Genomic DNA, 27,751 nt, shown 5'->3' on the forward strand with positions numbered 1-27,751 from the left:
AGAGGTGTGTGTATGGAAGAGAACGAGAAGAGCGGCCAAGGGGCTAGTCCAAAGGAGGTGGGCTTAGGAGGAGCAGCAGTTTTGGCCTGCGACAATGAGTCTGGGGTTCTCAATAGTTTGGGCAAAAAAGGAAGGGATAATGGTTATGGGTATTGTGATGAAGTCTGGGGTATGAAGCACCTAAGGATGAGTTCAATTGTCAAGGCCATGTAACTCGCCGCTCGCTCTTATATCTTCGTTAATCGTTAATCTGATTCTTGATATCGATGTCAGACGGAAGCGAGCTTTTCTCCTCTTTGCTGGGCTGGCTGGGCTGGATTGATCTGCGGACGATTTTACCAGAAAATGGTCCTTTGAAAACTGATGTAAGAAATGAATGGGGCTGACGGCTTCGGTAATTGGAGGTTACGTGTACAGCGGCACTGCTAGCCTTGGGTGCTACCAGCTGGAGTCTGGGCAGGGGCCAACACCAGATCCTTAGGAATTGAATTGGGGGGTCCTCTTTGGGGATCATGTACCGCTCAGAGGCAAGTGTTGCAAGGCTTGTTTTTCTGTAGAGCCTCCCAGAAACTAGCTTAAATCATGAAAGATCTTCACTTTGAGTCTTCTTGATAGTGTTTGAGCATGCGCGCGCCTGTTTTTCTGAAGTCTAGCTACCGCTAGAGCGAGGCTATGACGAACCCCCTGTAGCACCAGTGGCGTGAACGGAGCCTCATTGGGGAAATGCTCGCGTGGTCCCGCTTATGATCCATTTCTCTCTGTGGGTGGTCTGTACGCTCATCGATTGCTATTTTTCAACTGTCATCGGGGCACGAGGGGCCCGAGGACAGGATCATTTTTATTTTTATTTTATTTTAGCTCTCGGTGTCTTAGTAGCTGACTGTATGTGGTATTGCGGTTATCATGCCGAAGCATTTATTGAATGCTGGATGTGATCATGTGGTTCAAAAAATCTTCAAGTCGCCCTTTGTGTACCGTATCTTCATTGAGGTAGGTAGGTTGATAATATGGATTTTTACAAAGTGAGGACACAACAAAGGAACAGACGCTTCGTCTAGTGCTCACAGCTGCTACTGTGCTCGGTGTCTTAAACATCCCTTCTTTACGGCGGTCCATTAGCAATTCAATCCCATAGGACAATCGTCACCCGCTTAGCTCCATCGGACATTTTGGATACGTGCTAGCCAATCTCTAGCACACGAAATATCCTAGTAAGTCATCCCACCCTGCTCCCTTTTTACGGGTTTGTTTCCCTGAAAGTCACGACCTCCATGACCTGGCTACCTGGGTTGCCAGGCCTCACCATGATCTGCGTTCATCTCTTCCACCAGCTCCGAACCTTCCCATCCAATTAGGTTTCGCGGATGAGAAATAACCTTAAATTTGTTACCCGCTTTTGCGACGTCAATGACAGAGTCAGTCATTGTCAGCGAGAACAGAAAGCAAGGCAGAAAGATTCATTAACAACTGTTGACTCTACAGGCTACAACTCAATTTAAAGCCTCCCTTTGATTTGGTAGTTCATTATAGTTAGTGTTGCTCACCTGTCAACGAGCCTTAGCTATTGGCAGTCAAATACTCTGATTACGTTTCGTGGCTTTGTGAGGCTGTGCAAAGTAGCCATGCGGGCTTGACCCATCAGCAGCCTCCCTTGCACGGACAGCTCCATCCAGAAAACGGCTTTCAATCGATTCTCCGCATAAGCACAAGACGAACTCATTGGCTCTTCCGTACACAAAACGGCTATTCGGAATCTTGGACGTGCAAGCTGAAGAGTAGAACAGGTGATATATATCGCGGCATGTAGCAATCAATACTGAGTCGGCCTTTAGTCTCGGGTTGGGAAGTTCTGTCCCATTGACAACCAAACAATAGGTTGCGTTTGGCTTAGTAGTCAACTCCACCCACTCAGGCCTGAACCCTTTTTTTATTTTTATTTTTTAGGTTGCAGATAAAGGACCCTTGAGACTGCTGGAAGTCGGTGAAACACTATACCCTTGTTGAAACTCGAACGGCCTTTGTCTGATCTGAGATTTCAATAGCACACTTACCGCTCGATTGGTCCTGCTTTATTAGTTCCTTTGAGCAGGATCAGATCGTTTACAAGGATAGAACGTTTGACTGGCTAATGAGGTTCTTGCACGAACTTGTCACCCAGGCTTTACCACCACCAACGGTTTACGGTCTGGTTCGGGAGATATCCATGATAAAAGCCTGTACTAGCGTGTGTATGAAACCATAGGTTGTACCAATTCCATATGCAATGTCAAATTGCCAAACACCAAGCGATGGAATATATGTGTTCTTACGTGGTTCTTTGATTAAGACGCCAGTTTGGCCCTTATCTATAATGTCACATATGATACAACGCAGCGTCATAATATACAATGCACTGACGACCGAGTTCTTCTCGGCCTGGCATGTGCTTTTCATCCAACGCATCAACTCATCACTCCTTTCCCTTAGTTGGCCTTGTCTCGACGCTTTCCGTTGTTTCGAGGTCGAGGTACCACAACCCACTTGTTTCTGTTGTGTTTGCGTCGGGTCTTGTAACCACTCTTGGTCTTAAGATGGTGTTAGCATTGCTTCATATGTTTCGGGGCTGTTAGGTAGTCTTACAGGAACACCCCAAGGAGAGACAGGGTGACGATTACCCTTCGATTTACCTCTACCACCACCATGAGGATGGTCGACTGTTTAATTTATGTCAGCAGCAGTCCTGCTAAGATGCGCCTATATTCCCTACCCTTGTTCATGGCAACACCACGGACGGTAGGTCGAATGTTGAGCCATCGGCTACGTCCAGCCTTGCCCAGTTGGCGGTAGTGGTGGTGAATGTTGCTAGCGACGCCGATGGTGGCGCAAGCGTCCTTGCTGACTCGTCGAACTTCACCGCTCTGGAGTCGAACCTCAACGTACTTGCCGGTCATAACCCTCGTACCATCGTCTTTCGTCTCCTCGTTCTTGTTGACAACCACAGCTGAGGTGCCAGCACTACGACAAAACACGGCACCACGCCTAGCTGCGGAACCCACAGCAAATACTGTAGTACCAACAGGAATCATGTGCATAGGTAGACAATTACCACGGAAGGCAGTCTTCGCAGCTAGAATACCGGGATCGATAATACCACCCATACTGTCAAGAAGATCTTGAGGAATACCGGCACGGTAGCTGTGGACAATATCCCCAGACCTTAAACCATCAGCGGCAAGAATGTAAGTGTGACGCCCGGTAGCCTTCTCAGTGACAAGAGCAATGTGCGCACTTCGTCCTGGGTCGTATTCAATGCGCTCAACCAGGTGAGGTCCTGGTCGGTTGCGGAGGAAGTCAACCGTTCTTATTCTTCTCTTTGCACCACCACCTCGGTGTCGTACGGTGATTCTACCAGACACATTTCGGCCACCCTTTGCTTGGCCCTTCTTGGGGAATGTTAAGGGAAGGAAAGGTCGTCCTTTCCAGAGATGATCGTTGATAGGTCGCTTAAGATGTCTCACACCAGGCGTTCGGGGCTTATAGACTCGTAAAATAGCAGATTGACTCTCGGGGTTCTCAGCGAGTTCTTTCGGGCTGGCGGTGGTCTCGTTAGAACGTCTGATAGTTGCATATGTTCGAGGCAGCGATCGGTTCAGAGCCATGCGCAAAACGCTCTGCCTCGCAGCAGCGAATTGAAGGCCGGACTGAAGCATTTTCGTTCCCGGGCGTTTCAAGTGTTGGAATACTAGCAGTTGGTCTTCATCGGCTCGTATGGTTGTATGATTTGATATTAGCTCAGAGGGGGCAGCGACTTTCCCCAAAGAAAGTCTTTAGAGGGCAGATCTGGCGGACTTTCAATATCAAATGCTCCCTGAGAGGCCAACCGATCTCATGCTAGTAGCGAGAGAGGAATTGGGGGATCCAGAATCGACAAAAAGAAGCCGACTATCGCCAATTCGTGCTGTTGGTGTCGTTCGAGATGTTCAAATTTCTTCGGATCATGAACAACTTTGTGCCGGAAGGACAGTATCTGAGCCACAAGACGAAATTGCACCGCCACTATCAAGCGCCACAAACGCCCTCACGTAGCTCCCACATGGCTCGTGCTTCGTGAACAACCTCAACCCGCGACGGGGTTGGACCAATGATGTTAGATCTGAAGGCGGTTGGCCCACGGTTGCTAGGGCGGCAGTCCCACAAAAACACAGACTTGAGCCGGAAGTAGTACGTAGCTTTTCCAAGGTTCCAGGTTGCCAACAGCTTTCGCGACTTGGCCTGGATGCAGGCGCGTTTTGTACTGATCTCATCCATCCCGCCCCTCCGTACTAAATGTCAAGACCCGTCCACCGTCATCCGTTTACCTTGGCCTGGCTCTCTCTTCTTTTGATATTCAAGTTTGTAACTGTGCCTCTCGTCTCTCTACTGTCTCTTTTACGTTCATCCTTGTTCGACCCGGTATTGCCATTTGTTCAGGGTTTTCGTTCATCCTACCATTCTCATAGTCCTCCGTCTGCTGTCAAGCATCTCTGCTGCATTGTCCAGCCCTACTCGACTTTTTTCGCACCTACTGCATCTCACGCCGCAGTATTCAATTCTTCGCGCGTTTCTATACGTCCTCGAAAAATAGCCAAGCTATCGCATCACCCCTGCTCCTAACGAGCTCCAATCCTTTTCTTTCGAGTGGGACATCACGCTTGGAAACCTGACGTACCTAGAGCAACGCAGAGCAACGCGACTTGTCTAGCCGCGTACGGGTACGTACCCACCTTGGTGGGTCTCCACAACTCATCTTCCTTACCCGCTCGTCAAAACACTTCTATCGTCCTCACAACCACAACCGTTCTTGAACATAAACATCGTCTCCGCCCAAAGCTCCCCATTGCTCTTGTCCTTTCACCTCTTGTTTACTTCCTTCGCCAACAATCTTCTATTCCGGGCTGGGTCACCCTCGACTAACATACAGCATCAGTCATCGCTCCATCCATCTATCACGACTCATAACATTCCTTTCACGGTGTTTTCACCAGGCTTGACCCAAAGGTTCGTAGCCGAATTCCTATTCTGATTCGACTGTCTCAGCAACTCGACTGCTGTTTGTCTATATCCTTCGTGATCTCAGCCATCTTTTCTTTTCATGTTTCTTATTCGACGCGTCGACTAACTCAACTGTTCCAGCACTACCCCCTTGTAAATATTACACCGATCAACAACTAGATAGCCAAGATGCCTACAGTAAGTGCTCAGACGCGACCGAAAGGCTTGAGTTCCTCCCCCAATCAGTCATTCTAACTTGAGTAGCAGGCTCGGGCCACTCGTACGCGCCTCGCCAGCAACGAGAACGACGAGAACAGCGGCACGACGCGTCTTACACGAGCCCAAGCTGCCGCTCTTAAGGTTGATGAGCTATCCATGCCTGCCAAGGCTGCCCTGCAAACGAAGAAGTCCACAGTCAACGGTACCGCCGCCAGTAACACGCGGAAACGCGCTGCATTGGGCGATGTTAGTAATGTAGGAAAGGCCGACGGTGTTGCTGGAAAGAAGGCCAAGGGATTGGTCTCCAAGGCTGCTCAGCCCACCGGCATTGAGAAAAAGACTGCGCGTCCCACTACAAGAACTGCTCTCGGCTCGAAGCCTACCAACTCCAAGACTCAGTCCGGTTCCGGTACCATAAACAAGCGAAAAGTTCTGACAGATACCGCCAACACCAAGATAAAAGCTCCCGTCAACGAAAACGAGCATCCTTCCAAAAAGCAGCACCTTATCCCCGAGGAGCGTGAACGATCAGAGACACCAGTCGAGGTCGAAGTCGAGAAGCCCGAGGTCTCTCTGGACAAGCCTGAGGTACAAGATGCACCCTTCGAGTACCCTCCCAATGTCAAGGACTTGGACAGCGAGGATCTAGAAGATCCTCTTATGGTTGCCGAGTATGCCAATGAGATCTTCGAGTACTTGCGCGATCTTGAGTGCAAGTCAATTCCCAATCCTCAATATATGTCTCATCAGGACGAGCTTGAATGGAAGACGCGTGGTATCTTGGTCGACTGGCTCGTCGAGGTCCACACCCGTTTCCATCTACTCCCCGAAACCCTCTTCCTCGCCGTCAACCTCATTGATCGTTTCCTATCCGAAAAGGTGGTTCAGCTTGACCGCCTCCAGCTTGTGGGAATCACTGCCATGTTTATCGCTTCCAAGTACGAAGAGGTCCTCTCTCCTCACGTCGAGAACTTCAAGCGCATTGCCGACGATGGTTTTACTGAGGCCGAGATTTTAAGTGCCGAGCGGTTTATTCTGAGCACTCTCAACTACGATCTCAGCTACCCCAACCCCATGAACTTCCTCCGCCGTGTCTCGAAGGCAGACAATTACGACATCCAGTCTCGCACCATTGGAAAGTACCTGATGGAGATTGGCCTGCTGGACCATCGATTCATGGCCTACCGACCTAGTCATATTGCCGCCGGTGCCATGTATTTAGCGCGACTGATGCTTGACCGTGGCGAATGGGTACGTGGAAATCATAGTCTTCTTACCGTGGCAACTACTAATCGATCTGCAGGATGAGACTCTTTCTTATTACGCTGGTTACACTGAGGACGAGATCGAGCCTGTCGTCCACCTCATGGTAGACTACCTTGCTCGTCCTGTCACTCATGAAGCATTTTTCAAGAAGTATGCTAGCAAGAAGTTCTTGAAGGGTATGTATTTCTCTTACAACATGCCATGAATAACCAGCTGACGAATGATAAAGCTTCGATCCTTGCCCGTCAATGGGCAAAGAAGAATGCCGTTCTATTTGGCATCACCGATGTTCATCTGAGCCTGGATGAGCTATCATAGGCTCTTCCAACTCACAATCTTTATGGCACATCTTATTCGATATTCTGAAGAACAGGATACTTGGCTAGCGGTTGGATTCAGCTATACCGCCGCCTCACGACGTTAATAGATCACCGACGCCCTTTGGTCACCGTTCTGGGCCATCATGATACCACACATTCCACTGTTGATACTCGAGCGAGTATGCTATGAAAAGCACTTGCCGTATTGGTCTGGATTCATCATATTCTCACTGTCTGATATTATGGACAGCATCTGCACTTTTTTGTTTGCGATTGTCTGGTTTTTGCACATTTCCGAAGCATGCTTTTCGTCTTCATACATGGCGCATGGAGTCACTGGCGAAGGAAGTTAAGGGCTTGGTTCGGCTGGTTGGAGTTGGCTGTGCAGACGGCCTATTCACGGGGCACTGGACGGGGAGTAATGGAAGCTGTACGACACGGGCCACGGGGTAGCGGGTGCAAGCTGAGCTTGACATCTGGCGGTCTGATGATGTTTCTCGATGACTGGAGTAAGAGAACTCGATACGGCTCTTGTGCATCTCGGCTACAGTCGTGAAAAGGGCCTGTGATAGAAAATTGTACATATACCATGACCGGATTACGGAAAGAGCCCAGGGAGGCAGGAATGAAGTTTTACATTTCACGAATACTTGGACCACTGTGGATGATTGTGGGCAGTGCCTTGGATGGTTACAGTGGATAAACTCTCCCGTGCTATCGGCTACCTGCCTTGGTACGGACGGATAGAGCTGGATGTTTACGCAGAACATGATTAATGTCGAAACGGTTGCCGTTGGAGACGGGATTTATAAACATGATTTTTAACGCACTAGCCTGAACTCAGCTCTCATTTTTGGGTCGCGTCAGGCCCACCAAAGGGCCAGAGACACGCTCTTTTAGGCATGTGGCTGGTGTGATCCGTACTAACCTTGACGGGATATTCTTTGATGTTAACACTCCAATCACCATTAAACACCATCCGACACCGAGCTTCAAAGACATCCCAGCCTAATTGTAACTATAAGTCACTTAATTCAGCTGCTTCAGCTATCGCTCAACTCCTCTGTCACATGTTTAGCGGCAACATACCTACTACCAATTGAGTGAGCATTGTACCTTGGAGAGCGAACAAGTCTACGCCAATCGAATCGGTCAAATACCATGGCACCGGTCCTTCGAGCAAGGCAGAGCTTATCAAAGGATAAGTTCTCTAGTTACTTTGGCAACCTCAGGAGTCAACCCTACAACGACCCCAATAACTCGCGGGGCTCAAATCCTCATAGGTATGTGTTATCTGATGAGAGGGTTTATTCTCTTATCCCCTTGCTGATTTAAATGGTCAAGCTTGCGATGCATCGCGTGGAATCCGCTCGGAACTCTAGTAGCGACAGGGTCATCAGAGAAAACCCTCAGAGTGTGTGAGTTGATCAAGTCTGCGGGCCTGCCCGGCCACTGGAATGAAGCTGAATGAGATAGGGAACCCTGAAAAGCCTCATGTGAAGTTTTCGACAGAGCTCAAGGGCCACTCGGCATCTGTTGAGAAGGTCGCATTCAACCCAACAAAAGATGCAGAGCTTTGTAGTGTGAGCAGTGACGGTGTGGTCAAGTTCTGGGACGTGAGGACAAAAGCATGCTTCAACGAAGTCAAAGGACTTGGGGACGCTTTTACTCTTGTCTGGGCACCAGATGGAAACACGCTTCTCGTTGGGAACAAGGCAGATACCATCTTCGTTCTGTCGCCATCTCAGTCCACGCCTCTCAGCACGCATCAGCAGTCCGTGCAGACCAACCAGATCGCATTCTGCTGGAGCGGTGAGAAGATCTTTGTGACGACTGCAGAAGGACGTATCCGAGTCCTGTCGTATCCTGGGTTTGAACCTGTATTACAGAGCAAACATGGAGAAGAGACGAACGAGTTCGAGCTCAATGGACATACTTCTTCGTGCCTGACTGCCGATCTACAGCCTACGGGGCGGTATCTGGCGACGGGTGGTTCAGACTCAATCATTGCGTTGTGGGATACAACAGATTGGATCTGCCAGCGAACAATTACGAGGATGGTTGGGCCAGTGAAGAGCCTCAGTACGTTCCCTTGATGTCGATCTATCGTGGACATCTGGCTAACCCTTTTGATTCTAGGCTTTACGTTTGATGGTAGTTTTGTTGTAGGTGGAAGTGATGAAGGTAAATATTTCTTTCTCATATTTTTTGGAGGATTTTGCTAATTTGTTCTTTGGTAGGGTCTGGCCTGGAAATCTCGCATGTCGAGACGGGAGAGCATGTACACACGTTCAAGACAGCGAGTGCTTGCCCAGTAGTTGCTTGGGCTCCAACACGGTATTGCCTTGCTTATAGTGATTTGGGCATTTTGCGGATCGTGGGTGTTGATGTTGACAGGAAATAAGACAGACAATATCTTAGTTACATTAAGACAACAATCTGAGGGTGTAGAGCGGCCGTTGGAAGCCCTCATTTCTGCAACAGCAATTGGTACTGTATAAATACTTCGTCGTCAGCGTGTAACCCGTGATTGGTTAGCCTTACCTATTGATCTTGTGAAGCTCTGGACAGGTTTAGGCCGTGTGTAAGACGGGCTAAATAAGGACCGGCACATCCGCGTATGACCTCGCTATGTGGAAAAGCGGGATGAGCGAAGGCAACATCTAGTCAAAGCAGACGAAGAGTATTTGAGGATATCGTGGTTCATCATCATTAAAGACTAAATGAATAGGGTCTGGACTTGCTGATGTGGTGCTCATGGATGATAGGTAGCTATAATAGGAAACATGTACCTTCACTCGGAATGCTATGCAATGAGTTTATGTCAAGGTCATTCAATAAAAATAGCTTCTGGGTCAGGCATATAGTATGTTTATTATGACATGTGGTTCTGTGAGATATCGGCAACATTAGAACATGCCTTACAAAAGGAAACATGCATGCCGGTGTGAGAATATAAGTTGTTTACCTTGGCCTCCGGTGGTGCGGCCAGGTCTCGTTTGTTTGTTTTATCAAGGAAATAGCTGGAAAATGACAATGAGTATTAGATGTTAGGATTTCAAACTTCCTGCAATGGTTACAGCTAATTGTTTCTTTATGTCTGCGTGAATTCAACACACTCTATTAGGTTTGAGTTAACTCCAAACGTGCACAGGCTAAATCGTCATTTCAACGGTTATCCTAGATGCTGAGGAAATGACTGTAATTGAAACATTGATGTTGTTGAGTTGCGGGGTCGAGTAACTTTATTTGTGGTTTGCGATCTCATACGAGTACGAGTGCTGTTTTTGGTTTTTCTTATCGACACAAAATGTTTGATGTCGTTTTTCTCAAGGTTGACGATGATATTTATTTAAGTCGGCCGCCCACCGACATAAATGGCTGCCACTAGAAGAGCGGAAACAAGCGAAGCGTGTGGCTGTGTTAACCTAGAGGGTATCTGCAAGTAATCATGGATTGGATGTTGACGATATAAGTTCAAGAGATGTGGTAATAACTTCTTGATGACGAATACCGTCACATTCAGTACCTAGGTATTTTCGTTCAAATCTTTACAGAACATTATTTACTGCTAATTTCCTTCACCATCAAAGGCCAAAGCTTAGTACTTGGGTTGCGGAGAAGATCTGAAGACAATTGCTAAGTCTCGATCCATGCTATTATTAATCCTCCTTTACAGCGGCCTCTATCCTTGCAGTACAGTACATACTGCGACTGTGCAGCAACTGACCACCTCTGAAAGCCAGCGTCATCTCATAGGCGCGCCAGGCAGCCAAGGTGTATCGCGGCAAGCACACCTCAGACACAAGCTACCTGATAACCGTGGAGCCGTTGGCTCCCATTAGAGGGTAAGAGGCTCTAGACTCGAGTTGTTCCCCACCTTCCAGCCGAGTCCGACGACTCCCTTGAGGGTTCCCACCTGCCTCCGTCTTTAACTCCGTAACCTTACTCATGGTAATGAGCTTGAATCCCATCGCTCCATGCTCCGTGCTGCCGTTTCTTTGGTACAACGCCAACATATTCTCTTCCGGACTTTTATCAATTTCGGTCTTCCCTCCTGATTTCCACTTCTGTTATCGCACTCTTCAATCTCCGGATCTCTCTCCGGGAGGTGCGGACCCCGACGACCGTGTCATTCCGTCCATCCAGCATTTCCTATCCCCGCCGTCTGATCAATCCGTTTGCGACACCTCCCCTCCGATATCGAAAATACAGCCTTCCAGATAGTCCTCCATGCCGGACTCAAGTGAGAAGGGAGCTGGCACCACCGGCAACAAGCGTCCCCGAAGCGACGACGCCGATGGAGATGAAACAGCGCCTCAGCAGGAAATCCCTGACAATGCGAGTGTTCCCAAGCCAAAACGGTTGGCATGTATGATATGTCGGAAGCGCAAGCTCAAATGCGATGGAGTCAGGCCTAGTTGTAGTACCTGCTCCCGTCTCGGTCATACTTGCGCCTACGACGAACAGCGGAGGAAGAGTGGCCCCAAGCGTGGTTACGTCAAGGCTCTCGAGGAGCGACTGAGTGAGCCTCTTCTCCCCGACATACTATCAGCTATTGGGTTTGCTGACGTGCCGCGCCTCTACAGAACAAGTCGAAACACTGTTGAAAACCCAGGAACCTCCGCAGAATATTCCAAAGAACATCAATGTTACAATGTCCGGACCACCTCAGACAGCATCCCCTGCGAATCTTAATATCTCAAATGCGCCTATAAACCTTACCGGAGATCATAACATGGACCAACACTGGAACTTCACTGACAAATCGCCGCAGCAAGGTGCCATGGACGACTTCAACTTCAATGCCAGTCTAGATATGGGCATGAACAATGTTGGTGGTACTTTCACATGGGAAATGATTGGTTTGGGTCTTGAGGAGCCTCTGCCTCCTCAAGAAACCATTGATGAGCTTCACCAGATTTATTTTGAGAAGGTCCATCCGTCTATTCCCATGATCCATAAATACCGTTACCTTGCAGCGATGAATCTGTATGTTGTCCCCTTATACGATAGAAAACTAAAAATGTCTAACCAGCTATTACAGCGCTCCGAACCAACGGCCGCCCGTTTGTCTGCGGTATGCCATGTGGACTCTCGCGTGTACCATAACAGACAAATATGCAGATCTGAAAGATCTCTTCTATCGCAGAGCGCGGAAGTATGTTGAAGCGGATTACGTCAAGGGTTATGGAGAACACATGATCTCTATTGCTCACTGCCAGACACATACTCTCCTGGCCTCTTATGAAATGAAGATGATGTACTTCCCCCGGGCCTGGATCAACACTGGCTCTGCTATCCGTCTGGCTCAAATGTATGTATTCCATAAGTTGCGCCCCTTTTCCTTATTGACTATTGTAGGACTGGTCTCCACAGACTGGACGGAACGGGCCTTGACGTCAAGCAATGCCTTGCACCACCAAAGGATTGGACAGAACGAGAGGAACGACGTCGGACATTCTGGATGGCTTTCTGTCAAGACCGGTATGCTAGTATTGGCACAGGCTGGCCCATGACGATCGACGAACGCGACATCATGACCAATCTCCCTGCTTCAGAAGATGCCTTCATTATGAGCAAACCTGAGCAGACACAGTCACTATCAGAATGCACCAGCCCCATGGGTGCAGGTAAGCTATCGCCGTTCGGAGGTATCGTGCTCATGGCCTGCCTGTTCGGCAGAAATTTGGTACATCTGCACCGCCCTGATGCTGATGACCTCGATAACGACCTGAATGGTCCGTTCTGGAAACGACACCGCCAGATGGACAATATTCTCCTCAACACATCCCTTTGTCTTCCTCCCCAACTCAAGCTTCCCACTGGCTTGTCGAATCCTAATATTGTCTTCACAAACATGAGCATCCACACCTCGACCATCTGTCTGCATCAAGCCGCCATCTTCAAAGCCGAGAAGAACAACCTGCCTGCATCGGTCAGTGCCGAAAGCAAAGTAAGATGTATCACAGCTGCCAACGAGATTGCCAGCATCATGCGCATGATTTCCCATATGGATCTTTCAACAGTAAGTGTTGCCAGCTATCATCCATTGGCGGAGATTCTAATATGCTATTAGGTAAACCCGTTCATCTCCTTCTGCCTATACGTATCGGCGCGAGTATTTGTACAGTATCTTAAGAGTCGACCGGACGACAGCCAAACGGCAGACTCACTCCGGTTCTTGCTCTCTGCAATGAACGCGCTGAAACGCCGGAACCCATTGACTGAGTCGTTCCTTGTTCAGCTCGATGTCGATCTGGAAGCACTTGCACTGAGAATCCCCAAGCTGAAGACAGCCTTTCCACGCAACAACGATGGTGTATGTTGACCCCACGCCGTATTCTCCTCGAATAGCACTAACGTCGCAAAGCCTGGCAATTCAGGAGCGCCCAGAGGGGCCAGGTGTGATAACCCCGAGGGAATGCAGGGCATAGCAGCGTATCGTAACGAATGCAACTATATGCAACCCTCAACGGGTGACGGAAACCAACCGGATCTTGTTGAGCCTAATCATAGCGTACCGGATATTACGACCGCTGAAGAGAGCTTCGCGACGCAGGCTTGGATGTCGTCTGACCAACAATTACCCATTCTTACACCTAGCTCAGGGGCGACATTCGAAAAGACTGGATCTGGGAGTCGAACGATGTCGGGGTTTGGTGATGTGACAGGTGATAGCCAAGATGCTTCAGGATCGCCTGATGGATTACCATCAAATCGACCTACACCAAATTCGAGTTCAGGGTCTGATCAACGGAACCATTTAGCCCCTGGACAGCTGAACGGATCCGGACACAACTCTTTCAACGCGAGCCCAATGTCGCCGAATCAGACTTTGATGAACCCAAGTGTTCTCGATGGGAGCACACAAGGATTCTTTTCAGACACAGCTGGATTCACGATGCCAACCAGCCTTGACCAGAATGGAGGTTTTTCAATGCCTGATGGTTGGGGGGATATTCAAGGACAATCAGGTATACCACAAGTTGGCGAGGGCGTCCTACGGGCCTTGATGAATATGGGACCAATGGACGCTATGGATCTGGGAACATGGGAAACAAAGGATACCTGAATTCGGCGAACAGTGAGTTCTTGCAGGCGGGATTATCTGGCAAGCAAAACATGGCATCAAGGGCCTCGCCGGGATCTGACAGTTATCATAAAACGAAAGAGAAGGAGGTGAACAGCCACCACAGATCAGAATCAGCACTAGGGGCGTTTATACGGGGAAAGACATGTCGGCAATTTTGTACAAATATGGGTTGGGGGTCACATGGATGACTTACCATGTATGTTTTAAGTAATTCTGAAGGATACCCGGGTTCTAATGACAATGAAACACCACTATTACAACTATACTTGGGGCAGAAAAAGAGAATTGCTGCATATTGGATATCTACGTGGCGATGGTGTCCCTGCTCTCAAGGCGATCCTGCTGAGCAGGATATCAATCAATTCAAGAGCCACGCCCGGTTAGCTCAATCGGTAGAGCGTGAGACTCTTACGAGTACGCGATCTCAAGGTTGCGGGTTCGACCCCCGCATCGGGCTGTTCCTATAATACGATTGCGAGCGATTTGCGAGGCTTTCATTTTTTTTATTAGTTCTTTCCAAGATTTTTTCTTTGCAGCCTTCTTTTGACCTAAGTGGGTATGTTATGTAGATACTGTATCGTGGTTCGTGCAGGATCGGTGGGGCTTTCCCTTGCTGCTTCTTATGGTATGCAGGTGCAGCTCAATAACACCTGCCCCTCTTTCAAACAGTGACCCAGGCAACGTCTTAAAGCAGCAACAGAAACGTCGGAAAGTGCCACCAAGAGGAATTTATCGTGCTTACCGAGGGTCGAATCTTGCATTAGAGTTTGTTTTATCTCTGCCGTGGCTGTACTAGGACGGAGACCCACCGTCATGACAGCTCCGCACACCCCGCCTCCGGGCTCCGCCTCCGTCTCCGGGCCGGGGCTATCGGCAACGTTTCCAACTCCGGGGCTGCCACCGCATTATCGCGATGCGCTTGGGCTTGATCTAAATGGATATGTGGCTCCCGGTATCGAAGAAGCCTATCATATCCATACTATACAGAATGGCGCTGATATCGCGACACCAACAACCCCTGGTCAGTTTGGTATACTTGCGCCGATGGCAGTGTCGGTGCCTGTTATGGAAACACCAATCGATGGAATGTTCAGTGTGCAGAATAATACACAGAGACAGGAGATTAGAAGATCAAATGGTCAGTTGAGCAGCAGGATTATCGTTGATCCCCCAGATCTCGAGATGTGGCGGAATAAGTTATTCAATGTGGACGAGACGATTGTTCTTACACATGAAGAGTAAAGAAGCCCTTCTCAATTTGCGATGAAATGTCCAGTTCTTTAACGGATTTAGGTTCGAGACATATTTTCCTCACGTAGACAACGTCTACTCCCATCGTTCAACACAGCGTTATAAGCGCAAGCCTTTCGTCTCACACTACTGGGATTGTCGTATGAAAGGCCGTCCTCCAGGTACACCCAAGTCTGATGACCCCAATAAGAAGAAACGAAAGCGAAGTGCGCGTCAGCGCGATCTATGCGATGTGAAGATAAAGATTACAGAGTACTTCCCGGGGGCTCAACTGGACCTCGATAACACCAGTGGTCTTGATGTGAGTCTGGCAGGACAGCGATTGTGGACAATACAGAGAGTTAATGGAAATGGAGGTAATGGGAAGGGAGACGGTGTAGCTGGGCCACATAAGCATACGCTTGAGAGGAGTGATGAGATAAAGAAGAATAGTGTGCAGAGGTATTTGGCAAATCAAGGGGATGTGAAAAAGGACAAGGAAAAAGCCAAGGTAAGCCATGTCTTCGACGCCAATTCTCAAGAGAAGGAGTTTCTAATACTGGAATTGTTTAGAAGGCTCCTATAAAAGCCACAGGAGCTGCACTACTCACAGCTAGAAAACACGCGAAGGAGAACGAATTCAAGCTCTACGCGGCATGTTTCTGGTATGCAAGACTCATACTCATGTACACCCACACTGTCATATACACTAACCTTGAAAGCCCCTTTTCTCAACGTATTTGGATTGCTCTGGAGGCAAAAGGCATACCCTACCAGTACTGCGAAGCAGATCCCTTCAGTCACTCAGCCCAACCCATCCTTGCTAATCCTCGTGGTTGCGTGCCCACTATAGAACATGGCGACTGGTCATGTTCGGGTAGTGCTGTCATATTAGAATATGTGAGTCTCGTTTCCCGGTTGTTGACTTGTGATATTAATGAGATCTGTAGCTTGAAGATCTTGGTCAAGGAACGTCCCTGCTTCCGGTAGACCCAAGATTAAAAGCGAATTGTCGTTTCTGGATTGACCATGTAGGAGATATTCCCATACCACTAGGGTTAAGTGAGTAGCTGACAACATATAGATCAACCGTCATATCGTCCCGAACTTCTTTGCCCTCCTCCAAAATCACGATCCAGCTCTTGGAGATGAGGCTGCAGTTCGTTTACAGAGCAATATAGATACTCTTATTAGAGCTGCAGACAAAAAGGTAGTCGATTCTAAGATAGCGGTACATCACTTGTGAGCGATATACTGACTCCAATTCATCATAGGGCCCTTATTTTCTTGGGCAAAACATGTCCCTGGTCGATATGCATTTAGCACCTTTTGCTCTTCGATTCTCTAGAGTTCTGGTCCCTGCGAATAGACCGTCTTTCCCGCCTGGATCACGCTGGGCGCAGTGGCTGGATGCTATCGAGGGAGACAGGAGCGTGCGAGCCACAACCAGCAATCGCGCGCTATACAGTGAGACACTGGATGCCTTGATAAAGCAACATGGGCTTTACTAAGTTCAACGATAGGGAATGCCTAGCAATGCCTGACATATTCGGTATATCGGAAGGGTTAGCGTGGAACATTGGTGACAGGAGCAGTGGGTTGTGCATGTTCTAGACATATTCCGATTATGGTTAAGGGGTATCTATTTCATTTTGAATATTTATACGGAAAACACAGCGCCCGCTGAGGGTACTCTAATAGCAAATATCTGATAGTTACAGTTCGAATTGCCATGATGCCTCTATATAGTACCGTCTGGCACAGAGGGGTCGCTTCTCATGGACCCTCTCTTCCTCCTCTTGATAGCATCCCACTTCTCCTCTATCGTCACAAGCTCGCCCCCAAGTCGTGCTTTGACTCTCCCTTCACCAAGCTCCTCGAGCGTTTTGGATTCGAGGTAACTCTTACCATCGTACTCAACGCGACGTTGGGAATCAGGTAGGTATGCCCAGGAGAAGATGGCACCCACAGCAGCCACAGACCCAAATAGGAGAAAGATGAGTCCTTGTCTGTTTTCTGCTTGATATGACTGATTTATTCCGTATACCACTAGAACAGCAACTAGACTGCCTAGCTTCCCTGCAGCAGCAGAGATTCCGTGGCACAGACATCGATAGCAAGTCGGGAAGATTTCGGCTGGTATGATAAATGTTAATGTGTTGGCCCCTAGTAATCCATGGTTAGTTCTGAACAGGCGGAACAAGGAGCTTGTCAACTTACCAAAGTTGAACATAAAGTGACAGATGGCTACAAACACCACTGTGGCCGGAGCACCTTTTTGTTGGTGGACGCCATAGTAGACGCATCCAGTGATAACGAAGAACCCAGCGAGAACGAGGAAGGATGCTGTGAGCCACTGGCGTCGAGGGATGCGGTTGGCAAATATGACGAAGCAAGCGCTTCCTGCAATTGATGCGAGCGAGACAGTCAAGAGATATTGCTTTGTTTGCTCGATAAGCACGTCGTAAATGGTGTTGCAGGGGTGCGTTGCGTCGGTCGACCAAACTGGAAGTCCATCGGTGGCCCAATCCGGTACTGTCGAATTTCCCCCACGAAGTGATGATGTCCAACACTCGAGAGAATCGTCAATCTTGGTCGGCGTGGTAGTCGCCCACATCGTCGACAGAGTGCCTCTATTATCAAGGCTCATACCATAGAACGAAACGTCCAAGAAAAACCATGTTGCCGCCGTGCCCAACAGATACGCCCAGTTCCCATCGCGGATGAAGTAGTTGTGGAGGTCTTCTCTCGAAAACTGTACCGGCATCGGCTGCTGCGAGGTACTAGCGAGATGCATACCATCCCCAAGACCATTTGTGCGATACGAAGGTGTAACGTGGTTTCCATCGGGCGAGGTAGTCTGATATGTTGTTGGTGCTTGGTTTTGAACGAATTGATTCATCGGAAACGAGTTTTGTCCGTTGATACCACCGCTCATAGAGCGCCCGTTGACACCTCCGCCAGGGAAGGCTTCCAACCCAGCACCTTGCGGAGCACCATAGATTCTTTGGGTGTTTGCTAGGGCCATTCTCGGTTTGTTCCTGACCTCAAGGCTGTAAATGCCACAGTCGAACAGGAAGAAGCGGAAGATGATGGCGAGTAGTGCAGGGACGGCACCTGATCCGATCACAATGCGCCAGACGCCGTCCAATGCCTTTTTGCATTCCTCTTCATGCAATCTATCGAGTCCGCAACGCATTCCTTGGAGGTTGTGACTTCGCTCGAAGCCGAGGAGGACAAACAGACCAACTAACTGGGCCAGTGCCTGGCCGATGGGCTGCATCATGAAAACGGACGAGAGCATAGTGGCGCGAGATTGTGTACTGGACCATTCCGATGTGATTACAGCACTGAGGGGATATTCGGCTCCGATTCCTATAATATCTGTTAGCATCTATGGTCTGCCGTTCATGGTTGGAAGTCAGAGGTTGCTCAGGATTCACGCACCAATGCCCATGACAAAACGCCACCAAATGAATAGACCCAGAAAAGAAAGATCATTGTAGCCATGACTACTCGTAGCGACTCCAATCGTAGAAACAATAACCAGAACGAGCTCAACACCATAGAGGCGAGTTCGACCATAGCGATCCGCAAGGTAGCCAAACAGGATCTGACCAACAACGGACCCTAAGAGTGTGAAGAAGTTGATGAGGAGACCCGACCATTCCGGACCATTGGGCCAGTATACAAACGCGATCGAAGCGAGGATTACATTTGTTGAGAAAAGATTATATCTGTTCACGAGTTAGGACGTCATTGTCGAGCGAGACACGTCGCTGTGCAGAAGTCACGAAGAGAAAAGAAAGCTCACGAATCTGTTAAAAAGCCAGAGGCACAAACACCCCAGATGCGAAAGTTCCATGAGTTTAAATCAAGCTCGTAGCGTAATTGTTGACGATCCTATCATGCCAGGAACCGTTGTTAGTCCACAACATCAGGATCGACGAGATATGGGAGCCTTATGTATGTGGCATCTTGATGGAATGGCAGGCGATTAACGAGAGACGCATTGACTTACCTGTGCATCCTGCGATGGCAGGGCAGAACTGTCAGAGCCCAAAAACCCGCGGTTCTGGCGCAAAGAATATCTTGAGAGAATAGACATGATTCGCGACGGGGATAGGGAGCAGTCGCAAAAGTTCCAGTTCAGAGGGGGTGGTCTGAGAACTCCTTTCGGGCGAACTGATGCAGAAGAACCCGATGGGCAAATTACAAGACAATTACTGGGATTGCGGACAAGCAAGGTCCAAAAAGGAAGAGGAGAAGATTGTAATTCTCATGGCCGTGCTTCCTTTCAACGGGAGTATAGCAAGAACAGAGAAACAGAATATGCCGTTGTCAAGTCAGAATCAGAGCAGGCCGCGCGCGAGCTATGAATGGGTGTGGGATGCCATCGCAAAAACTGTGTGGCAGGCAGTTAAAAAGAAGGACTGTGTGCTGTGCTGTGCCAAGCGCGCGCCGCAAAGATGAATTGCTTTGAGCTGACGGACCCTTGGCCAAGGCACGCTTGGCTTCACTTGGCAGAGCCCTTCGAAGATTAACTTATTTACCCTTGTAGGAGCGCGACCGGAGGTTGGGTACCGACATACGGGGATTAGAGATGGTGAAAATGAGCACTGGGCGTTGGCGCTCAAGTGTTTCAGTATTGAGCTGAACAAGACGTCTTCGAGGGACCAGTTTCGACATGTCAGCAGTGCCAAGAAAACAATACCATGCAAGTTAATTGTCTGGAGAAGGGCGATCTCTGAGCAGAAACACAAATGACTTGCTTCAGCGACTGTTTAGGGGTCCCTTGTCAGTCAGGCCAGACTTGTTAGCCCGTGTGGGTACACAATTGTCCGACTTGCAAAAGGCAATGCCTTGAAAGATAATTCAAGGGGGGCACTTTTCCCTGAGTCTGGAACCACTGTGGCTTATAGACTTGCGTTGAGTTAACCATTTAAGACGACAGAAGAAGGCATTGGCATCTTGAAAGAGGCACGTGGTGTTGAAGCTTGGTCGGCAGGACATGGGGGCATGTTGCGAAAAAGTGGTTTACATAAGCATGTTTAATTGAAGGCGTAGCAAAGCAATTCGATATAGTTGCTGATGACAGGTACACTTCAAGAAGACGGCGTTAGGTACTTTATTTTTAAAAATCCATGCCGTACCTTGACTAGTGCCTTGCTGAGCGTCAATCTGGGCCAAACTATGGAGTGCTGCAACCCAATTCCATGGTCCAGGGAATGCAGTAGATCGACATTGCGACCTCAGCACAGAAGATCTAAGCCGTTATTGCACATATCCATAGTCTTAACCGTCTTGATATGATCAATCTCAACTCAAAGAGGAAGGAAGTATATCGTTTTATCATGTAGAGCAGGCCATCCTCGAAGCGTGACAAGGCAAAAGGTGATTCCAGAGTTATTTAATTTGTTGAGCATCCATATCGATAACTCATATGCTAAACGCTTTTGACTTACACCACGATAGGACTTTCAACCGAGACTACAGTTAATAGGTTGCCGAGCCTGCCAGGTCGCGCCTCTCCCTCTCTTTACCTGACCATTATCGAAACATGCATCTCCCCGCGTTTCGTTACTGAACAAAAAAAGCCATGCGATGCCATCACGCTCAGAGTGGCTAGGATTTATTGGAGGCTCCAAAACCAGTTGAGGTGATGGTGGATACTACACAGTAGTACGCGGCTCTGCCCGGCTAGGCGTTGGTTTTCTGGGTCCGTATTCGTGATGCCTCGGATCTGTCGAGAGACAGATACCAAGTTTGATAACTTTCTCAAGTCATGAACATGCGATCAATTCCATTTTCTGGTGACATATCAAACAAAACTGACTGCCCAGACAGTCGGAATTGCTAGCCGGAGCTTGGCCTAGCTCCAATGTCATAGACGCTAGGCTGGCTCATAGCAAGCGAAAAGCAAAAAAAAGACAAGAGCCCCACGACGCCCAAGCTTTCTTGGCTGTGGTAGCCCATCAGAATGTCGCATGCACCCCCGTGCGTGGTGCTCCCGCTGTTAGTGGACCACCAATAGAAGACAAGCTTCTGCCCATGTGGCGTCGACCCTTGGCTGTCGGTTGCGCAACGACTTTGCTAGAGTTTCTGGAGACGACTTCTGTCGATGCGCTCCTCTTCTGTTGGCAACAACTGGCGGCTTTGCGACGGGCAGCGTGCAGCGTGCCTGTCTGTGTGTGGCTAGCCTTGCTGCATACCTACCTACAGGTATCCATCCTATTCATCCTCTTCGCCAGTTTGATGCGGGCCCAAACATATATACTCGGGAAAGGACAGGACAGGACCGACAAGCCCCTCGTCGAGTTGACCATCCGTGGAAATTTACCGCGTTCGTCTATCTACTTTTTCCCAGTACGATTTGCGATGGATGATGCTGGCCTGCAGCTGGTTTATGGGACGAACGACAAAAGACACACTGGCTTAGCTCTAAACTTCTAGGAAATCGCCTTGAACTTTGATTTCTCTCCTGTCCTATCTTGGGCTGGTCTGGTCTAGTCTGGTCTGCTTTGCCCTCTACATACATACTATTGTTGCAACAGCTTCGGTGCAATATCTGTATCTACGTGAGCTCCAACTTTACCTCATCCAAGGCTGGGATCCTCGGCACCTGGAGCCCATCAAGCACACCATTGTACGGATACAGTACTGGAACTCCCAAGGTCTAGTTCCCTGCTGTCGTATCAGAGGGGCAGACGAGTGCACCAGCGCCTTCCGGAGCTACCCTTGCCAATCTAGTGCTTGAAGTCTATCCCGACTGAGTGTACTCAGTGCCTCCACGTTGTATCGCTGCCCTATTGTTGAGATTCTGCCTTTGCGCCGGCCCAGGCATTGGCGATATCAGGGCCTCGACAGCCAAGAGCCTGCCGAGCCGTCATTCCTCTGTCAACATAGGCTTCCACACAATCGACCTGACCGTTGCTCAAGTTCAAGCCAAAGTGTGTCAACGGCTTTAGGGCTGGTGATTGGGATCTTCAAGAAAGCGCCAGCAGAGACCACTCGCACCTCCTGCGCCGTTGTGACCGTGTCATGACATGTCCCCACCGCTCGGTCAGTCAGATCGCCCTCGACTGCTACCAGCGACAGCATGTCGTCCTCGGGCTCATCTTTTACTTCCTCGTCGCTCGGTCGCCCACCAACATACGGACGAACATACGTCAGTCCGGTTGATTCAACCTGGACTCCCACCTCCGGCATATCAACCATTTCTGCTCCGACCACCGAGGGGTCGGGAACTGGGACCTCGGTACTCGATTTGGGACCCCCAGGTTTCCAAGCAACAATGTACGATTCTCCCGGCCTGCGGTTGATATAAATGATGTTTCATCTGGCTGACACTGGGGTATATATATAGAATTCTCTTTCAAGATACTCCCGACGAACGAGTCGTTTACCTGGGGCCTTGGGAAGTGGTGGGTTCTGAGCAGCGCCGTGTTCTGTGGCAGGGTAGCTATCAGAACGAATTGCTCGAACACTTCTGTATGTAGACTTAGTTGCTGCTTTCCACACTCAATGCCAGCTAACTCAATTCACTCTCAGTGCCCTCTGACACACCCTCCGACATATATCCTCATACCCTCCACTCGCGCCATCGCCCGTACTACGACCCTTCAGACATGGAAAGATATCTCACGTTTCAGGAACCTCACCGGATTCGATACACAACGGATGAAGGTGTTTGTATACATGACCAGTACGTCACGATCAGATATGAGTTCACGACAGTCGAGAGCTCTATTCAATTTCAGGGAGATTTGCGCAGGAAGGACCTAGTTGATTTCTATGACGTCGACGTCGTTTGGACAAACGTCCATGGGCGCACAGATGGCTTCGGCAAAGTGAAGGGGATCGGTGCGATTCAGAGACTCAAGTTGTGGAGGGATCGATATACCACTTTCCACTCCCTCAGCGTGTGTGCGAATAAGACGGATGGCCAATACCGAGAGTATGATATTCACTCGTTCGATGGGGAACTGCGTGGAAGGGACGATCGCGCAAAACAACTTCGACTCAATGCGCCTGGCAGGCGGCATACTTCGGGCGACGATCAGCACTCACACCGACGCTTTTCACTACCGCATCGTATGCGATCTCGAACCAGAACGAACGATTCCTCCGAGCCAAGATCATTGCAGCAGCCGACTCTCGACATACGATATCTGGCCATCCAATTTACTGAGCGTCAAGGTTAGAAAAAGAGGCTTCTCTCGCAGGAGCAACGGCTGCCCTGGCCGCATCTCCAAACCTGTCTCCCGACATGTCAGCTAACAGTCAGACCAGCATACCGACGATTTATCGAGACATGGCTTTATTGCCACAGTTCGGACCGTGAATTCAACGGCATCCCATTTCCACCAAACCATTTCGAATTACCCTCGCCGCAGATTTTGCCGGGACATTCTCCCGATTTACCGGTATCTGGATGGCCGAACCATATGCTCGAATCGGTGCCAGAACCCACGGATGCGGCCGAAGCTACGCCTTGAAAGGTCAAATCCGAGTCAGATGCCATATCAGTATCCTCGACCAGTTGCACCACCGGGACGAACCACATGCTCGTGCTGCAGTGCGTGTCCAAGTGGGGTGACAGTAGTTACAAGGTTTGACATTGACAGCCCACACCTTTTCACCTGTCAGAAATGAAAGCGCCTGTCAAACACCGACCAAAACGGCGATAACCAGCAGCCGTCCATAGGGGATTGGCTGGTACGTCAAATAGAGGTTATCAGCCTGTATACTTTATGTCGCTATCCGTGGGCAGACAACGGGGAAATGCTCGGGGCGCCCCCACACCGACTCTGAAGACCCCGCGGTGCCTGGATCATGCCACGGAGCTGTGTCGTCATTGAGATGCACAACCCGTCATGAATGGAAGGTTCATAAACTCAACTCAAGCTCCCTTCGCCTAGCATTGCTCACTGCTGCCACTGCCCCTGCTCCTGATACACACTCAACACCAAACCATTGACCCCTTCCACGTCGCTCCATCGGTCATGAAGGTCATTCTCGCTATCAACGCCGGCTCCAGCTCGGTCAAGATCTCGGTTTACACTGCAGATAAGAATGCGGAACCGCATCAAATCGCAGAAGCCTCAATTGGGGGACTGACTGCCCCGCCAGCAACGCTTGCTTACACGCGTCGCGGTGAGAAGGTGGTCAAGGCCAAAGAGGTTGCTGATAGCGTCAAGAATCAAGAGGATGCTTTCGATCTTCTCCTCAAGACATTCATTGATGACAATGAACTTAAGGAGATCTCTTCAAAGGAGGACATTGCCATCGCCAGCCATCGCATTGTTCATGGCGGAGACTACGATCGGTCTCAAGTCATTACCCAAGATGCTTATCACCACCTTGAAGAACTCAGCGACCTGGCACCACTCCACAATGGCGTCGCCTTGAGCATCGTCGATACTTGCATCAGCGCGCTACCAAAGACCATCAACGTTGCCTGTTTCGACTCACAATTCCATACAACTATCCCTCCGCACATCTACACCTACCCTATCGACCCAAAGATCGCGAAAAGCAATCGCTTGCGCAAGTACGGATTTCACGGTATCAGCTATGCATTCATAACAAGAGCCGTGGCCCAGTATCTTGAAAAAGACGTCAATAGCTTAAACATGATCGCTTTGCACCTTGGTAGCGGTGCCAGCGCCTGCGCCATCAAGGGCGGCAAGAGCTGGGACACGAGTATGGGGCTGACACCTCTGGCGGGCCTTCCTGGTGCGACTCGAAGCGGCAGTGTTGATCCTAGGTAAGACGCTCAATCCCTCAGATACCCTTAGCCCAAGAGTCCAGAACCCAGAACCATGCCCCACCGGATGTAGCGGAATGCTACTCTCATCAGATCATACATGAGATCCGGAACCGAGGGGTGGGATCAGGGTCTTCCTTTCTAAATTAAGGTTCTTGCATGCTGACCCTTGCCAACCTTACAGTCTCGTCTTCCACTATGCCTCAGATGTGGGGAAACTCTCCCCTGCATCCACCAAACATCTTCACATTTCACGGGCTGAAGAGATCCTCAATAAGGAGAGCGGCTGGAAGTCCATGACGGGTACGACCAACTTTGGCGTAGTTGCCGAGTCAGACGAGCCCACCCACCGCCTGGCCTTTGACATCTTTGTCGATCGCATTGCCGGCTTTGTCGGCTCTTACTTTGTAACCCTCGAGGGACGCGTCGATGCTTTGGTTTTTGCTGGCGGCATTGGAGAGCACAGCGCTAAGCTTCGATCCGCTGTTGTCGAGAGAGTTGCCTGCTTAGGCTTTGCCCTCGATGATGCTTGTAACCAGGAACCCATCGAGGATGTGGTTCAGGAACTCGGCAAACGCGATGCCAGCCAGCGGGTGCTAGTCTGTCAGACAGATGAGCAACTGGAGATGGCCAGATTATGTGCAGAAAAGGAGGATATATGGGAATAGAGAACCGCACACGGTGCGAGAATTATGAAGTATGATGACGATTAGTCGAGTAACGATATCGGACGATTAGATGATCAAAGCATATAAATAAAAGTTTAGACTCACATTTTTCGCAGGTAAATGTGGTTGGCATGTGTGTTTTGGAAATGTCTCAAAGTTTGTCAGAACATTCCATGTGAGGAAACTCAGAAGCGAGCAAAATGAATGGAGTTACCTGCCGACCATCAGGTCATTGGTTACCAAGAGCATGCCATAAACAAGCAAACATGTTACAAAGTGGATATCTGTTTGTCCTTGCCAGAGCAGACTCTTATGAATGTTTATCTAGGTTAGCTTGAGTCGACAATAATAACGAGCTGACATAGGTATTGCAATATCGAGTCCATAGATTGGGCATACAATGGAAACAGCAAGTCATCGTGGATTATGCAGAAAGATTGTAAGAAAAGGCATTCCATTCGTTCACATTGGATGTCATCCAAGTGAGGCTTGCCGCAAGAAACATGAGTGAAAATTCAAAATGGTATCAATTGTGTACAGTTCAAGTGCGAAATCCAAAGTGGAGGCACCAGTGATGGCACCTATCCCACGTCAAGACTACACATGAACCTGCCTCACTGCCGTCTAAATACAGCCGCAAGGGGCAGCGACCAAGTGTGTACTATGTCGCCGTCTCGTCTCCTTCCAGCACCCATGCCCTAGAGATGCCCGATACAGCCCTCCTATAGGGCCTATCCCACTCCCAGATCTTATAGTTAAACAAAAGTTGGAAACATCAAATCGTGAAACCCCGCCAACGCCATGCGTTTTTTTTGCCCTTGAGTTTGCATCTCCAAGAGGGCGCGTCCTGTCGTCATTTATCTAAACCGTGTGTCCTGTATGGGAGAACCATCCGTGTAGCCATTCGTGTACTTGCAACACCGTCCAATCCCAGGGACCTTTTTGAAAAAGATAAAAAATAGAAAAAGCAAGAATCAAACAAACCGATCCAACCGTAGAAAACGCCTTTGAATCCGGGTTGCTCCTCGTGTGTTCATACAACGCCGTAATAGAAACAGTCCATTGAACAGAATAAAAGTGCACCAATGTCTGTGTGGGTCTGGGAAGCCATAAAGGAAAATAGGTTGTGCCCCAAAGGATGAAGTCGACAGGTGGAGTAATTTGTGAAGATGGAGATAGGAAGTGTGGGAGGATTAAGATTACCAATAGAGTAATGCCCGAAAAAAATCTTTTTGGAAGGAAGGGAATGCCAGGGGTGAGAGACCCAGCATTATTCACTTCAGACACCAGAACCCTCCTGGCATGCTACGGCCATAGCGAGGGCATCCAGACCGCTAGGTGTCCTGCCAGCAACAGGGCGGTTGAGAATGGGCAAGTTGCGGCCGCCCAAATCCCAAGATCCACTGTTGACGCTGGGTGAGGCCAGCGGGGGTGTGGGAAGGGGATAGGGATCAGCGTCGCGTCGGCTTCTGGACGAGGATGTGCGGCTCGCGGAAGGGCGCCCGGATGTAGAGTTACGACGAGCGTCAGCTAGGGATGTCCTGTGACTGCGCTGGCTGGTAGAAGAGCGACTCTTATCCTTGAAGTGGGTTTCGAGATGTTGCTTCATGTTGTCGGCGCGAGTGAACTTCTTCTGGCATCCCGCAAAAGTACATTGAACAGCCTTCTCTGCAGTATGAATCTTTGAATGACGCGAGGCATGGCCTGAGGTGGTGAAGGTCTTTTCGCAGCCATGAGTGTCGCGGTACCGGCAGGGATACCTCTTTCCGGGGCGCTCGGGCATAGGCGAAGATCGGGGCTGGCTGACCATTTCAGCGTCGTAGGAAGCTGAACGGGTGCTGTCGGCGTATTGAACATGCTTCGCATCTATGTTGTAGTCTTGAGGAATTGTGTACATGACCTGTTGTCGAGGGTAATATTCGACATTAGGGGTCAGAGGAGACAGAGGGTCGTTGCTCATTTGAGAGTCATAAGAGTCGGAACGAAGAAGCTCGGGAGTGTTTGGCGAAGAAGCACTGCTGCCAGGGGTGGGGTATGATTGAGTGAAGACATAGCTGGAGTGAGAGTGGAAGCTGAGAGGTGGTCGTTGCGTTTGTTGCTGTTGTTGGGAAGCAGTTTCGTCGTTAAGGAGTGAAACCCGTCGACCAGCGGCGTTAATTGCGTGCATTGTCAT

The 27,751-nt window shown here is 49.4% G+C and overlaps 9 protein-coding genes and 1 non-coding gene across 10 annotated transcripts; 7 read left to right on the plus strand and 3 right to left on the minus strand.

The window, feature by feature from the left end:
- Positions 1 to 2,292: 2,292 nt before the first annotated feature.
- BKA55DRAFT_551563 (translation protein SH3-like domain-containing protein) lies at positions 2,293 to 3,955 on the minus strand. Its single transcript, XM_046191373.1, has 3 exons — positions 2,747 to 3,955; positions 2,620 to 2,693; positions 2,293 to 2,564 (listed from the first exon to the last, which is right to left on the minus strand). Exons 1-3 carry the CDS (start codon positions 3,687 to 3,689, stop codon positions 2,463 to 2,465), a joined length of 1,119 nt encoding a protein of 372 aa, XP_046057166.1. The 5' UTR covers positions 3,690 to 3,955; the 3' UTR covers positions 2,293 to 2,462.
- A 295-nt stretch (positions 3,956 to 4,250) lies between these two features.
- On the plus strand, positions 4,251 to 4,776 carry BKA55DRAFT_551564 (uncharacterized protein). Its single transcript, XM_046191374.1, has one exon. The coding sequence runs from the start codon at positions 4,306 to 4,308 to the stop codon at positions 4,630 to 4,632; it is 327 nt and encodes a 108-aa protein (XP_046057167.1). The 5' UTR covers positions 4,251 to 4,305; the 3' UTR covers positions 4,633 to 4,776.
- On the plus strand, positions 4,735 to 6,971 carry BKA55DRAFT_45522 (cyclin-like protein). The gene is made up of 5 exons (XM_046186076.1): positions 4,735 to 5,016; positions 5,152 to 5,208; positions 5,275 to 6,480; positions 6,533 to 6,671; positions 6,725 to 6,971. Exons 2-5 carry the CDS (start codon positions 5,200 to 5,202, stop codon positions 6,811 to 6,813), a joined length of 1,443 nt encoding a protein of 480 aa, XP_046057168.1. The 5' UTR covers positions 4,735 to 5,016; positions 5,152 to 5,199; the 3' UTR covers positions 6,814 to 6,971.
- Positions 6,972 to 7,703: 732 nt separating this feature from the next.
- BKA55DRAFT_45512 (WD40-repeat-containing domain protein) lies at positions 7,704 to 9,361 on the plus strand. The gene is made up of 5 exons (XM_046186072.1): positions 7,704 to 8,098; positions 8,160 to 8,233; positions 8,292 to 8,897; positions 8,955 to 8,999; positions 9,056 to 9,361. Exons 1-5 carry the CDS (start codon positions 7,977 to 7,979, stop codon positions 9,217 to 9,219), a joined length of 1,011 nt encoding a protein of 336 aa, XP_046057169.1. The 5' UTR covers positions 7,704 to 7,976; the 3' UTR covers positions 9,220 to 9,361.
- Positions 9,362 to 10,854: 1,493 nt separating this feature from the next.
- On the plus strand, positions 10,855 to 14,189 carry BKA55DRAFT_45515 (fungal-specific transcription factor domain-containing protein). Its single transcript, XM_046186073.1, has 6 exons — positions 10,855 to 11,340; positions 11,405 to 11,807; positions 11,863 to 12,132; positions 12,180 to 12,843; positions 12,895 to 13,137; positions 13,189 to 14,189. Exons 1-6 carry the CDS (start codon positions 11,049 to 11,051, stop codon positions 13,888 to 13,890), a joined length of 2,574 nt encoding a protein of 857 aa, XP_046057170.1. The 5' UTR covers positions 10,855 to 11,048; the 3' UTR covers positions 13,891 to 14,189.
- A 96-nt stretch (positions 14,190 to 14,285) lies between these two features.
- BKA55DRAFT_t14 lies at positions 14,286 to 14,368 on the plus strand. The gene has a single exon. It is a non-coding gene; the product is annotated as a tRNA-Lys (tRNA).
- Positions 14,369 to 14,440: 72 nt separating this feature from the next.
- On the plus strand, positions 14,441 to 16,758 carry BKA55DRAFT_551574 (uncharacterized protein). Its single transcript, XM_046191375.1, has 7 exons — positions 14,441 to 15,149; positions 15,205 to 15,652; positions 15,715 to 15,806; positions 15,864 to 16,041; positions 16,092 to 16,172; positions 16,226 to 16,351; positions 16,416 to 16,758. The coding sequence occupies exons 1-7, from the start codon at positions 14,725 to 14,727 to the stop codon at positions 16,650 to 16,652; spliced, it is 1,587 nt and encodes a 528-aa protein (XP_046057171.1). The 5' UTR covers positions 14,441 to 14,724; the 3' UTR covers positions 16,653 to 16,758.
- Positions 16,759 to 16,882: 124 nt separating this feature from the next.
- BKA55DRAFT_496942 (major facilitator superfamily domain-containing protein) lies at positions 16,883 to 19,249 on the minus strand (the record flags this gene model as incomplete). Its single annotated transcript, XM_046186414.1, has 5 exons — positions 16,883 to 17,307; positions 17,362 to 18,516; positions 18,589 to 18,878; positions 18,956 to 19,044; positions 19,163 to 19,249. 5 exons carry the CDS (start codon positions 19,247 to 19,249, stop codon positions 16,883 to 16,885), a joined length of 2,046 nt encoding a protein of 681 aa, XP_046057172.1.
- Positions 19,250 to 22,240: 2,991 nt separating this feature from the next.
- Positions 22,241 to 25,578, plus strand: BKA55DRAFT_588846 (Acetokinase family-domain-containing protein; the record flags this gene model as incomplete). The annotated part of the gene is made up of 7 exons (XM_046194845.1): positions 22,241 to 22,437; positions 22,508 to 22,632; positions 22,693 to 23,340; positions 23,538 to 23,719; positions 23,915 to 24,028; positions 24,063 to 24,910; positions 25,095 to 25,578. 7 exons carry the CDS (start codon positions 22,241 to 22,243, stop codon positions 25,576 to 25,578), a joined length of 2,598 nt encoding a protein of 865 aa, XP_046057173.1.
- Positions 25,579 to 26,857: 1,279 nt separating this feature from the next.
- BKA55DRAFT_496553 (uncharacterized protein) lies at positions 26,858 to 27,751 on the minus strand (the record flags this gene model as incomplete). The annotated part of the gene is made up of 1 exon (XM_046186381.1): positions 26,858 to 27,751. The coding sequence occupies one exon, from the start codon at positions 27,749 to 27,751 to the stop codon at positions 26,858 to 26,860; it is 894 nt and encodes a 297-aa protein (XP_046057174.1).

This window comes from Fusarium redolens, assembly GCF_020744475.1.
Source record: "Fusarium redolens strain MPI-CAGE-AT-0023 chromosome Unknown BKA55scaffold_1, whole genome shotgun sequence".
Classification (NCBI taxonomy): domain Eukaryota; kingdom Fungi; phylum Ascomycota; class Sordariomycetes; order Hypocreales; family Nectriaceae; genus Fusarium; species Fusarium redolens.